This window comes from Sander lucioperca, chromosome 6 (genome assembly GCF_008315115.2).
Source record: "Sander lucioperca isolate FBNREF2018 chromosome 6, SLUC_FBN_1.2, whole genome shotgun sequence".
In the NCBI taxonomy this organism is placed as follows: domain Eukaryota; kingdom Metazoa; phylum Chordata; class Actinopteri; order Perciformes; family Percidae; genus Sander; species Sander lucioperca.
Genome location: NC_050178.1, coordinates 42,658,040 through 42,672,226, shown reverse-complemented (window position 1 = coordinate 42,672,226; position 14,187 = coordinate 42,658,040). Strand labels below are relative to the sequence as shown.

Genomic DNA, 14,187 nt, shown 5'->3' with positions numbered 1-14,187 from the left:
AGGGTAGGAGCCACAGATTACCGTTTGGTCTTCGGATCGAGTTTTCATTCCAGTCCCCGGTGGCTTTGTAGGCAGGATGTGTTCTTTATCAAGTCTTCTTACTACATTATCTGCTTTATTATTATTTTTTGCTTATTTTGTTTATCTTTATCTTTATTTTCATTTCGAACAAAAAAAAAAAAAAAAAAAATATAAAAACACAATAAGTGCATAGCAACACACCAAAAGGAAAAACAATATCTATGAAGTGTTACAAATAATATGTTCAATCTGTCCGAAAAGGAGCGGGATGAAGCCGAAGGTTGTCATTTTTCCCACCCCTCATGTGTTAAACACTATTATTGTCATTATTCCAGCACTATTTTGCATTGCACTATTGTATAACTGTTTTACAATCCTCATAGAGCTGTTGTTTGTACATGTAGACTACATGCAAAAGTACTTAGAACCATTTTGACTGTGTAGTTTTTTGAGTAATCCAAAGTCAAAATCCCTTTCAGCGAACAAGAATAAGCCTTTTCATCTAACTTTGGTATGCGATTAAAAGCATTTCTATCATAAAATATGTTTGGACTAAGTACTTCTTAAACTACATGCACAAGTACTATGAAACACTTTTACTGTGTAGTTTGTGAGTAATCCAGTGTTCATTTCCCTTCCAGCGAAGAAGAATAAGCCTTTTCGTCTAACTTTGATGTGAATGTGAAATACATTTTGTCCATATGTTTGTGTCTAAATGTTTACATGTACGTATGGGTATGCCTTTGTATGTGTATGTATATACACTTTTTATATACAAACTTATAACTATACATATAAGTCAAATGTTTACGTGTACCTTGTTCAGCTCTGTTGTCCTTATTTTTAGCCGTATGTCTATTTGTGTGTACAGTGAGACCAACAAAAAGCCGGAGTCAGATTCCCCATGTGTGCTTACACTAACTTTATTAAAGCTGATTCTGATTCTGCTCTAGATGTGTTAAGTTTGCTGTGGAGTGTTACTGCCATTTGCTGGCGGAGGCAGGCTGTCTGTCATCTGGTGGCAGTTGGGTTCGTAGCAACTGTGCTTCCTGACAGTGAACAAGGTCAGTGCAAGAGGCAGCGGCTCAACAACAGAACACAAGAAGTCTCTGCTGGAAAGGTTTGGTCCTTCTTGAACACGTAGCTTCATGTTGAATGATGGTCTTGTCAAATAATTGCAATTATGTCTAGAAAACTGGTGATTGTGACAGGATATTTGCATGTGCAGTTTAAAGGCTTAAATGTTAAGGTTATGCACTGACTGGTTTGTTTCTCAAGGTGTGTTTGATGTGACAAACATGGCCAGTTCTGGTGAAAAGAGTGGGACCCAGCTTCAGTTCATCAGTGGTTCCAGTAATGTATGCACCACTAGAAACACCACCATTCGTCTTCGGGACATTTATGATCCCAAGCCTCCCCCTCCCAAAGCCCCAGTCCGGATACGCCCTCCAAGTCCAAGAACTCCCTCAGTAAAGGAACTCAATTTAAAGCACAGCTTTCCCAGTGATCCTCCAACCAAGACAATCATGAGGAGACGAGCTCAGTCTCTTCCTTCGTCTGCAGAGAGGAAAAGGGAACTTCGGAGTCTGCAGGTACGCTTTGTGGACTCATTGGGCCTCGAGTTAGAGGATGTTAAGGTCTTCAAAGCTCAAGAGCACCCCCTGATCCCTCAGCATGTTATGTTCAGACTACTGATGAGCTCTGAACTGGCTTTCGGGAAGTCTTTGGAGCTGTCCCTGCCTTACTTCAAACCTTGTTTCCCTGAAAATATGGGCGCTCAAACAGACTTCACGAAGCGTCTCTGCGCTCAGAGCGTGCTTCTGGAGCAGGTCCTGTGTTCAGAGCAGGGGATAACAGGCACTGCACAAGTACTGAATTTAGCTTATGAGAAAGAAGTCACAGTGCACTACTCTTTCACCAACTGGAAAACACACACGGAAACAACAGCATCCTGGGTGTCCAGTGGGAACCGTGGGGCGTGTGATGCTCCAGAAACAGATATCTTCAGATTTCGTCTGCCTGTCCCACCTTTCATTCTGCAGCCAGGAGCCGTTTTAGAATTTGCCATCTGCTACCATGTAAAAGGATGTAATTATTGGGACAACAACAATGGACATAATTACAAACTGTCATGTCACAGTTACAAGGTGACAGTGCCCAGGGAGTGCGAGGACAGCATGCTGCATTTTACCTGAGTGTCCACACGAGGGAGCTGTAACCCCTGCACACAAATGTGGGTGACAAGAAAGCAAAATGTATTTTACTTTAAAGGTCCAATATGTAATATATTTACTGTAATAAATCCAAAAATGACCCCAATGCGTTATCAGATATTAAGGAAACATGCTATGTTGAAACACTATCTTTTCTGACAACAATGCTAATGCCAGTATTTTCTCCTTTTGAAATTTCCGTTCCTTGACGGAATTTCTGTTTGTGTTTTGGCCTGTGTGTTGTTATCAACTGCCCAGTTTGACAGCCAGGCAGGGTTGCCAGATATAACGTTACATGTAAAAACGTAAACCCAGCGCGCTACGGCTGTAACGTTAGTACAGCCATGAAAGCAGCAAACAAACGAACAGGATCAACGGAAATAAATGTTTCTAACAGTTGCGTGACCAGAGACGGTACAAACCCCAGGTAAACATTGGAGATGTATTTGAAAGATGGAGACAGCTTTAGAGCCCAAAAGGACGCAGAGTTGGCTAATTTCCTCCTGAACAGGTAAGCATTAGCTTCAGGCTAATTTAAAATGGCTACTAGGGACGGGCATTTTATGTAATTTCAACATTTGTGTACTACCGAGTTGGTTACTCGCAAAAACAAATTGAGACACAGCCAGTAAAGTGATCCCAACTGGTCCTGGCTAACGCCGCCATGCTAACCCTGCTAACGTTACCGGGGGACCAGGCAAGCGGGCCACGGCCGTTTACAAGGTCGTTTTTAAGGTGTAGAGCCCCTGGTGATACTTGGAGCAAAGTTTCATGTTGTGTCGAGCCTTCTTAGTGTTTTAAAAATAGCTATTTTGAGGCTAGCATAAAAGTGCCCCTAGCACTCCCATTCAAAAGGCCATTTGACCGAAAAACAAAAATACGGTAAATCTTAAAAGTGGCGATTCCGTCCTAAATATGCTTTTAAACTAAAGTTTAACTCGGGTACATTCACAAAAAGACCCTAGGTTGCATTTTGGCGAGAGTTACGCTTTAATTTTACAATTTAACTTGAGAGAAATCCTAGAAATACAAAAATTGTCAAATATTTGGGAAACACTGGAGGAGGGCAAGACTAAACTAATGTTTAGATGATTGTAGTTTGATATAATACATTGGTATGGGTACAGCGAAACATCCACATCTGGTTAGCTTCACCACACATCTGTAGTTCATTCCTAAAGTGGAATGCCATCAGTGCAGTAATGCACTTCCACAAAGTTGGGGGATTCACAAGAGAGAGATTTATTTGTTTTGTTTGTCTTTATTGCTACAGTAGTGTCTCTGTGTGTGTGCTTATGTGTTGTTGATGTATTCTAATGTGTGTCTATGCACTGTTACCTGTGTCTACTCTGTATGATACTTGTGTTATGTTTTTCTCATGCCAGTAGTCATGATCTGGAATAGTGGTTGTGTCATTTTACTTGTCTATGTCTATGTCTTTCTTGTTTTATGTGTATTTGTTGTATTGTTGTAGCGTATCTATTGTTTTAAGCCATCATCCTGCTAGGGACTGCAGATGAAAATTAGCCTGTATGGCTAAATCTGGCACATTTACATGTTGGACTTTGTACTCATGTTGATTAATGTGCGTTGTCCCTTTTTAAATAAAAAATAAAATAAAAAATAAGGGTCAAAATCAAGCAGCAGAGGCCGAGATATCCTGACTCTTCTAGTCCCTCATATGGGTCTAGTTTCAAAAACACTGGAAGCTACATTTCCCACAATGGAGCTCAAATGCATACCACCCCCCCACCTAGTTTATAACATTGGGTTTGTGATTACATGTTTAGGTGAGATAACCCCTTTTAAAAAAACCCAGTCAGGTTCAAGTCCTGCAGGGATTCCTGTTCTCCTGCCTGGCTTTTATTTCAATGAAATCCATGCCACTTTTAAGAATCTGCTCTGCTTTGCACTTTAGCAAATCTGGTGACCCAATTTAATGATTGACAGTGTGAGTTACACTATTGTTGTATCTTAACACAGAGTTTGCACAAGGCGACAAATCCATATTATTTGCTGATTTCACACAAATGGAGAGGGCTTGATGACCTGTTGGTACAACCTGAGCAGCTTGTTTGTTGTAACTGTGTACTTTCTGATATGACTAGCAGGGCTTGACCCCATTCTTCTGGAGCTTGTTTTGTTTTTGGAGGAAGATTATAGGGAGCAGTGTTAGCTCCTCTGTTACATTGTGACCTTAGATCCCCCACAGCACTGACCTTTCACCAAAAAGTTTCCACTGATATGAGAGGCCAGATTCCAGAGAACTTTCTGGCAGGCCGCAACGATTGGCTCACAGGAGGACATTCTTGTGTCTGCATTAGTATGCCATGCTTTAAACATGATCCCAGCTATCTGAACACCCAAACCATTACTGAGACAGTCAAGCCTTTTAAAAATAATCCATCAATCAGAGAAAACTAAAATAATGTGATTGCTTATTAAAGGCTCAGTAGGTAATTTTATAAAAAAAAAAATGTCACTACATGACAGTAGGACAGTCCTCCCAGTGCTACTAATGACATCTGCAAGTTTCCACTGCGCCCAAACTAATACAACTAAACAGAGATGAGGAGTCTCTAACGCTGTGTCCAGACAGAGGGGTCCTCCCCTTCCGGTGGATCCCATTAGATCCAAGGGGGTAAGCTTCTCCTCGGACCGCGTAGCTCCTATGACGCCATTTTGATGCTACCAAGCCATCACCTCCTGTTAGCATCCCATTGACTGCCATTCATTTTGGCGCCACTTTGACAGCGAATAACTTTACATCTGAAGCATTTCAAGACTCTATTTGTCCATTGTTTATTTCTAAAGAAACACGACAATGTATAAAAGGCTCCATTACCTTGTATCTCACGTTATGGCTCCGTAGCAGACGTTTTTGTAAAAATAGGCTAACGATTGTGTCATAACCACGCGACTTACCGTCTCATAGTAGAGGAATTACCGTATTGTACAGGAGAAGCTTGCAGGCAGTTTCGTCTCACATTAGCTAATTAAGTGTAATTACTAATGTTAACTATCATTTTAGTGAGCAATAATTATCCTGTGTCCATGTTATCTCCTTACATATACCTACGCTCTCCGTCTCTGCAAGATTGGGAATGATAGACTTGATGATAGACAACTTTCAGACAGGTTGCTCACGTCACATCTACGTCGTCTCTCTCAGTTGGAGGCTGCTCAGTAACACTCAGCCATCACCGGAAAAGTGCTTTTTTCGTCGCTTCAGACGCTGACAGCAACTGTCCAAACGTCCTTATTTTACAAGTTCGGACGGAGAGAGACAAGTATTTTTTGGATCCCGTTTGAATTGAGCCATGGATTGCACATATGATGTTTGTCAATTTAAAAGATCATTTTGCAAGTGAAAAAAGTAAACAACATTATTTTTTTTCTGATAACATCAAATATTTAGTAACAATAGTAACACATACCAATACAGTATTTTCAAGAATGATGTGTTGAGAAACAAAGAAATGTATATTTAGATTTTAAAGTCAAACTAAAGTAAGTAAAGTATAAATGCACATTGGTCACTGAAGTGCTACTCTGCAGCAACCTCATACACTCATCAACCACTCATTCCAGGAACGCTTATATCTGTGTGCAGTTTTGAGGCAATCAGATGTTGCAGCTATGAGACACTAGATGGGACTATTGCTCAAATGTAAGACCCTAGACGTTGTCATAGCCAGAATGTACTCTATCAGGAGGAAAACATACCTGCATTCAAAATCTAAATCAAAAGTAAAGGTTTGTACTCGTAAAAACATATAAACATTTTTATTTATCAGGTAAAATAAATCAAAATTAAAGAACCATATCTAGTCTCACTCCCTAAAGAAATGTACATCGCATCCAAGGCTCTCAGGGGGCATTTATAACCTGGCAACTCTTTGTTGTTGTCTCTTGCACATGGCATCTGTAGCTTGTAATTATTGGATTCACAGACAATGGCTTCTTCCACTGTAGCAGTTATAAAGTGGACAAAGGCATGTGCGAAGCAATAATTTGCAATCTGTAGCACAGCAACAACAAGAAAGTGTCTTAGCGCTGTGAGGCTTTAGTATGTCCTCAGTACATGAAATTAAATAATTGTTTCTTCTAAACCTTTGACAGTTAAAACCAAAAAAAAAAATAATACATTTTTTTTTGGGATGTTCTTCACTAACAGTCTTAGCTGTCATGCCAAAGTGTTTTTGGGACACGCATCCATGTGCCTTTATTTGGGGCTGTCATCTTGTGCTTGTTGCCGGTAGTTATGTAAGAGGCCACCATATAAGGAGCCAAAATGATGACTGTCTAGGATTTAATGTAAAAATTGATGCATCTTTATGGGTTCCGGTGATTATGAGTTACATCTTCAAAACACCATTATGGCCTGTGTGTTTTGGAATTAAAGAACTGTGTAATGGTTATTCAGTTGGTCTCAAGCGAATGACTGATTTCCTCATATGATTAATACTTTTTATAGCAACATTGTGTTAATATAAAGCTAATGTGTGGTTCAAAATAACAGTTCTGGATGCTCAGTGCTCACTGATGAGTAACAAGTGACGTTGTGTATTGTTCTTATGCAACGCAGTTAAAATGTTTTCCAGGAAATATAATGGAAAAAAGGAAATGGTCCAAAATATGACGTGGTTTTATTATCCAAACCCTAGTTTTGGACCAGAATGTCATCACGCTTACAGTTGGCTAGAAACTGCTGAACATATGTTCAGCGTGTGTGTGTGTGTGTGTGTGTGTTTACCCTTGGCCTTCACCTATCTGAGGGACACCCGGAAGCCAGGATATCCCCCTCACACTCATGAGAGCATCCCTTGTTCCTCCCACACAGCTCCACAGGTTACCGGGCTGTTCTGGACCCGACTGGCCACTACCATCTCTCGTCCAGTAGCTGCTCGTTTAATTACTCCAGACAGCGAGCGGTCTTAGGAGTACAGTGTAATTTTAACAGGTGCTGCCATATGTTCCTCCACCGGTGCCAGGGCGGAGACTGTGACTCACATAACGTGCAGGTTGATGTCAGAAAATAAGCCAATCTGAACATGCCTGTCAGAGATGTTAACGTGCCAGGGTTGCTTCTATTTTTACCACATTTAATATTAGGTAAGAGGTTTTTTTTGCCTTCTAAAAGAGGCTTATTTTTAGTGGTCTCACATGCACCTACAGTATGTATCATTTTAACGTGTTTGCCTGGAAATAACGAGGCCAGGGATACATTAAGTGTGACGCCACATCACAGTGAGCCAGAAGCAATTCTCATTCTTGTTTCTCTGCCAGCGTGATGCAGCAGCACAAAGACTTATTACATCAACAACTCACTCCAAATTGAACAAATGCAGTCAGGTAGACTTGTTGTCATAAGGGGATTTAACCTGCTTAATGCACTACAAATGATGCCTGTCCTCATTTGTCAGAGAATAACACACAGCATGATGAGACGAAACAGGTCACTGTCTGCACTCGTAAACCAAATTGCTGCTTGATCTGATGCAACAAGGTGAACTTCACTACAATTTTATTATCTGCTTACTAAAGCACAAACACGATTTCAACCCGTTTATGTGTAGTTAGCGATCACCACCCTAATTCTGACCTTTGCAAGAACATTTTAAAACATTTCTGTTATGCCATGATATTAAAAGGTGCTTTAAAAAAAAACAAATTGCGCTATACAGAAGACAAACAAAGTTTGTTACAAATTGAAAACCTGTATTGTGCAGACAATAAATAGTGCTTACAAAGGATTTTTTTGTCTTTTACACAGACAAGGTTTCTGTTTACACTGTTGATATGAAACGCATCAACTGAATCGGTGAGACTCAGACACAGCTCGGGGATGTGACAACTGATACTGGACTGGGACTGGTCGACTCGGTCACATGCACTTTTCCCCAGCGTGGCATCAAAAAGAACGTCTTTCAAAAGAGTCTGTTTACAAAAGAAAGTCTCTGCTTGTCTATGGCGAATACGTGATTCTTCCCACTCCTCTGACAAGGTGAAGTGAGGTTTAAGGAGATGTTCCTCTGAGCAGAAGCGGAGCTTGCTGCACGCGTCCTCTTCTGCCAGCAGCTCCATTTCTAGAGACATAGCCTCCAAGGTTCACTGAACCCAAATACCAGGACACCCACTAACTGTGGGCCAGGGCGCTGGAAGACTTGGTGCAAGGTCTTCCCTGACAGAACCAGATATCAGCAACTCTTCACAGAAAAAAACTTGCTATGGCCGGTGGAACCTGCAAGGGGAAAGAGTGGGGAAAGTGTGAGCATAGGCAAAAAAATTCACATACTCGGGTTTCATCAATCAAAAGTCCTATTATTAGCCCAATGTACAGTGCTCTTAAAAGCAGCCAATGGCCTTTCCTCAAAAATGGGGTCTTGCGTGAGCACAGTCCCCAGCAAATTCAGTTTTTAGCTTTTTGCTTTTTTTTTTAGCAACAGACAGTAAGCAAAACGTAAGCTAAATATACACAGGCATTCATTATAATGGAGAGGTGGTGCAAAGGGTGCAACGCTCTCATCTCTAGGGGCCTTGTTGCAGCTAAATTTAAGCCCTTACTCTGCAGGGTGTGCACTCATTGATGTGAAACTGTTGGCTAATGCACCTTTGGGTCTTTTTCTCAAAATGTCACACTGACCCTTTTAGACATCACCTGCTAACAATAAAGCAGATAAAAAAAGGAGCAAAACGAAAAGTAGAGAATAATACGCGTTCATACTGACCTCGTCAGATGCTTGCTCGAAGAATGAACTTCCATCTCAGTACTTTTGAACTCGTTCAGCTCCTTCCGTATTGCTGCCTGTGGAACAAGAAAACAACATCCAAGCGTAAGCCCAGGTCATACATTCACACAGGCGCTCAGGTGGCTAAGCTCAAATCAGATGAGATGTTATGAAAAGGGAGAATGGAACATCTGTTGTTTAGGTGCAGATTAGCTTAACTGGGTTTTATGCCACAGGGGGGATGATGATGATGTCAAGCACTGCAAATATAAAAATATGTGGCAACCAAGAGGTTAGATTAGAAATATGAATTGTGAGAGACAGGGTTTCTGCAGGGTTCCCCAAGTTTTTAAGGCCTTTTTTTTTAATACCACATGGAATGCAATTTACTATCTGCTTCATGATCATTCCAGCAAAGCATGATAACTCAGAAGGGCCAATTGGGCCTAGAGTGTTTAAATTATTATATTAACTTTTTTCCCAGTTCTTCTCAGCAGTGTTTACAAATGATTTCTAATGATATAATCAATTTAATGAATGCAACCTGGACCCGCATAAGTGTTATGAATACCGTATTGGTCCGAATATAAGACGACCCTGATTATAAGACGCAAACTGAACGTGTAGCTGGACTTGACTGGCCTTCTTTTGACTGAAAGTACTGCCAAACTACACTTTTTCTGCTCATGAGTTCCATTTTCACTTTCTCACAGCCTACTGCATTGAACGCTCCACCTACGTAACACCTTCCCGTAAATTACGTCGACCAGCGTAGCGCGCATAGCACAAGCGTAGGGTTCAGTTCGGTGGAAAAAATTCTAAGGTTCGGCAGAAACCGAACCCCGTCAAAAAGCCCAATATTCGGCCGAAGCCGAATCCTGGATTTGGTGCATCCCTGCTTCCTGTGGCACACCTATAAACACTTAGTTTATAGGTGTGTAATGTCTCCTTACAGCCCACAGTCGGATACAAAAAACATTTCAGACTTTTGTAAAACTTTTTAATACTTTCTAATGCCTTTTTGAGGGAATTCAATACTTTAAGACTTTGCAAGTCCTGCAGAAACCCTGAAGAGAGGCTGACACAGGTCTATTTCACAAATAAAAGTCAGAATATGGACGCTGAATGAACATGTACTACTTTTAATACCTAAAAGGCCGGTATTTTTTTTTAAAGATAATTTTTGGGCTTTTCCACCTTTAATTTGACAGGACAGCTCCTAGCTAGGTGAGAAAGGGGAGAGAGAGGGGGAAGACATGCAGGAAATGGTCACAGGTTGGATTCGATCCCTGGACCTCTGCGTCGAGGCATAAACCTCTCAGTATATGTGCGCCTGCTCTATCCACTGAGCCAACCCGGCCCCAAAAGGCCAGTATTTTTGTCCTAAAAACAACAGAGACTGTTTGTTAGCTACCTTGTCAGCAGCGGACAGTCTAGTCCAGGGCTTGTCAGCTCTCCTGTCGTAGTCCTGAGCTTTGGCCACTTCCACATAGTCACTAAAACGAATGAGGATCTTTCTGTCCCGCAGCTCGTCCACTGTCGGCCGCTGGTTCAGCTGGAAAAATGAAGGTAAATGTCAGCTCTCATCCGCTTATCGAGACATTCAATCACCAAAGAGATTGGTAAAGGAACTAAATATTAAAAAAAAAAAACACAGCAGGTTGGGTTGGGTTTTGACTGGATAACAGTCCCTGTGAGGGGCTGGTGTGTTGCAAAAATGTGGGATTAAAGTGAAGAAACTTTAGGAAATCTGCTCAGTTCACTGCAGCTGCCTACCTTTCTGTTCAGCCGCTGTTTGATTTCTCTCCTCTCCTCCTGTTCTGTCTGGTCATTTCTTTCTGTTGACACACAAAAAAAACCCCAGCTTGTTATAACCAAAAAAGCAAGTCCAAATAATTGAGTTACACTGACTATAATTCACAAAATATTTAGGCTTTTTGGAGATGCTCAGTCATTGTACCAAATGTTAACCCTTGTGTTGTCTTCCCGTTGACTTTTTGTTTTTCTGGGTCAAAATTTAAAGTGCTCATTTTATGCTTTTTGGCTTTTTCCCTTTCCTTTATTGTGTTATATATCTTTCTGTGCATGTTATAGGTTTACAAAGTGAAAAAGCCCAAAGTCCACCCCAAAGGGACTTACCATCTCCAACAGAAAACACTGTTCACAAACTGCTCCAAACAGCTCTGTTGTAGTCCAGCCTTTACTTCAGAGACAAACGTGGTCACTTTGTAACACACGTTATAATGCTCGCCTAGCTGCTAGCGTGGCACGCCCTCATACTCTGCAACTGACAAGCTAGCAGTCCTTACCTAGCTACTGCACATGTGTGACTCCCAACAAAGATGGAACAGAAGTGAGATGTCTCACTCTGTAGCTAAAACAGAGAGCTCAACACACAGGGTGAAAAGAGGAGCTGCAGCAATGTGCAGTACAACAAACATATGGTGTTTTCTGAAAATTAAACCACATAAACCTATTCTGATATAACCTCTAAATACAATTATGAACCTGAAAATGAGCATAATATGAGCACTTTAAAACTAAATTTTGTCCATTTTTTCAATGTTCTTGTATCATTTTTTTTCCTTCAAAATGCTATACAATTGAATAAAACACCCAAATTCAATGAAAGTAGTGATCATTTATTTTACGGAACCATTCACGTTATTCTTTTATTTTTTTGACAATGTGGTTGAAAGAAACCCAAATTTTCTGATACAGAAACTTTCTGAAAACGGGTCAAATTTGACCTGAGGACAACAGGAGGGTCAGGTAAATACTGGGTCACTGATTATTTCGTGGGACTGGACAGTCGGTGATTAACAGAGCTAACATGTGTGAACGTCCTCACGACCTACGAGGACAGGACTCGTGAACTGACTTCAACTGTAGATCAGTGCTGAATGTGAGTTAGAGAGCGAGACAGGGGAGGATTAGAGCACCAGTAGGATTTATCTTTAATAGATACAGCAGAAAAATCCCTAGATACCAATTCATTTATTTTTAATATCTCTCTTTTGTCATTCCAAAAAATAAATGTTGAGCTGTTGTGAACTAGTTTGGCAGCCTAAAATGAGGCCGTCACCTGTCACCGTCTGAGTAAATTTCACTCTTTGGGTGCAACAGGAACACACAAACCATTACGTGTATTTTTACCATATATATATATATATATATGGTAAAAATACACGTTATATATATATATATATATAAAAATATATATATAAAAATATATATGCTTTTAGTTTGTGGTCAGGAGATCGGGTCAATGAATGTGTTTTGATTTTAGGGTTAGGCTATGTTTAGACGGAAACGATCTGAAGAGAAAACGCAAAAGTGGCGTTGCGTTCTCACTTTTTATTCTGCGTTTAGATGAGCGTTATGGGGGGGGAAATGTGCGTGCATATGGTGATGCAAAAGTGTGTGAAATGTGATCCACCAAGTCCACGCCTGTGTAGAACCTTCCTTGTACTTCTCTCCCTCCTCTTTCCCTCTCCTCTCCCTAGTAGCGCGAAGCGAACAACAAAAGCTGACAATTTTGTCTGGACAGACGAGGAGGTGGAGTTATTGCTCCAAACAATGCACACACACACACACACACACACACACACACACACACACACACACACACTCGCATAGTGCCCTTTAGACAGGAACGCGATGGTGGAGCGTTTTTAAGATTTCTACTCTGGAGGGTGGTTTTACTTTTTTGCGTTTTTAAGCCCCAAAAATGCCATCGGCGTCTAAACGACAGGCACATCTGATAAAATATGTTGTCGTTTTCACCCACGAGCGTATTTGTGTAAACAGGGCCTTAGTTTCCTGATTGCAAAGGGTTGTGTTTAGCTTGAACACATGTCCCTGTGCAGAGAGAGAGAGCGACAGACCGACAGCTGCTAAGAGCTCACGGGTTGGTTGGTTTGCTTGCTTATTAAGATCCCCATTAGCTTATGTCTGTCTTAAACAGAAGCTCCTCTTCCCGGGCTCTGTTATTTCATAAGAATATCACATAAGCTGGAATACATCCATCCATAACATTCATACCCACAACAAATCAAAAGAACAACACAAACATACATCAAAAAGGTATACAAAACATAAACGTATGTACATAACATTCATACTCACAACAAACCATTCATACTCACAACATTTGTGGCCCGTCTCAACTGGGAGACACAGTTCACTACAGATGTGGGACTTCAGGCTGTTTCCTAATTGTTCTGTAACGTCAGTGTCACAGACGTGTTATGATCTGACACCTTCTCCTAGCAAACTATTCTTCTAATTAAAACGGTGGCATCGCTTCACCAAGGAGCTAAAGTATTATCATCAAATCCCCATGGGGAAGATACAAGAACATACAACTTGGACTACAATCAACTCATTATAGAGATTTTAAGGCTGTATGGAAATAGTATAGTCAAATAACAGTGATTTTTGAGGATTTGTGGTCAGAAATTAGGGCTGCACGATATTAGGAAATATATCTAATTGCGGTTATTTTGACTGATATTGCGAGTGCGATATGATTCACGATAGTGGAGGGAATGATCAATTCTGTATCATTATTCTCATTTTCATTGAAAAAAACAACAAAAAAAACAAAAACACACATATATATATATATATATATATATATATATATATATATATATATATATATATATATATATATATATATATAATTGAAGTGTGATTTTTTGCTGGGAAATTTTTTTTTTTGCTTTTTAAGGATCTGTACCAAACAAAGATTTGTTTCTTTAGTCTGTAGGCTAGGACTTGTAGGCCGGGACGTCTCTGCAGCACCACAATACTATATTTTAGAATGGTTTGACACATATTTTGCCTTTAACAAATATTGCGCCCCTCCTGCGATTTGGATATTACCCTAGTTCATATTGCGATTTTGATAAAATTGCAATCAATTGTTCAGCCCTATCAGAAATACATCATTTACTGGACAAAAAAAATAAATAAAAAGATTTGCTCTTGATGTCAATATTTGGATATTCTTTTTGCAAATATGTAAACATATTTGTATTGCTGATTAATCTGCCGATTATTTTCTTAATTGATTCATAAAGTCAGAAAATTGTAAAAAAAAAAAAAAGAAAATCCATCCCAGTTTCCTAAATCCATAGGCAACGTCTCCGATTGACTTGCACCAGTCCCAAACCCAAAGATATTCAGTTTACAATGATATTAAACAGAACAAAGCA

The 14,187-nt window shown here is 40.2% G+C and overlaps 2 protein-coding genes and 1 long non-coding RNA gene across 4 annotated transcripts in view; 2 read left to right on the top strand and 1 right to left on the bottom strand.

Moving 5' to 3' along the window:
- The window catches only part of LOC116037321, a 14,769-nt gene extending 607 nt beyond the window's left edge, over positions 1–14,162 (top strand). The window contains exons 2-4 of the long non-coding RNA XR_004101835.1: positions 4,402–4,403; positions 8,692–8,697; positions 14,151–14,162. This is a non-coding gene — a long non-coding RNA (uncharacterized LOC116037321). The remainder of the gene's footprint in view (positions 1–4,401; positions 4,404–8,691; positions 8,698–14,150) is intronic.
- Positions 690–2,287, top strand: ppp1r3db (protein phosphatase 1, regulatory subunit 3Db). The gene is made up of 2 exons (XM_031280936.2): positions 690–1,141; positions 1,300–2,287. Exon 2 carries the CDS (start codon positions 1,320–1,322, stop codon positions 2,214–2,216), a length of 897 nt encoding a protein of 298 aa, XP_031136796.1. The 5' UTR covers positions 690–1,141; positions 1,300–1,319; the 3' UTR covers positions 2,217–2,287.
- The window catches only part of phactr3b (phosphatase and actin regulator 3b), a 66,756-nt gene continuing 60,503 nt past the window's right edge, over positions 7,935–14,187 (bottom strand). For both annotated transcript variants that reach the window (XM_031280721.2, XM_031280729.2), the window contains exons 10-13: positions 10,742–10,803; positions 10,380–10,520; positions 8,966–9,042; positions 7,935–8,478 (exon numbers count right to left, since the gene is read on the bottom strand). In XM_031280721.2, coding sequence (XP_031136581.1) covers positions 8,463–8,478; positions 8,966–9,042; positions 10,380–10,520; positions 10,742–10,803 — 296 coding nt within the window. In that variant the 3' untranslated portion in view covers positions 7,935–8,462. The remainder of the gene's footprint in view (positions 8,479–8,965; positions 9,043–10,379; positions 10,521–10,741; positions 10,804–14,187) is intronic.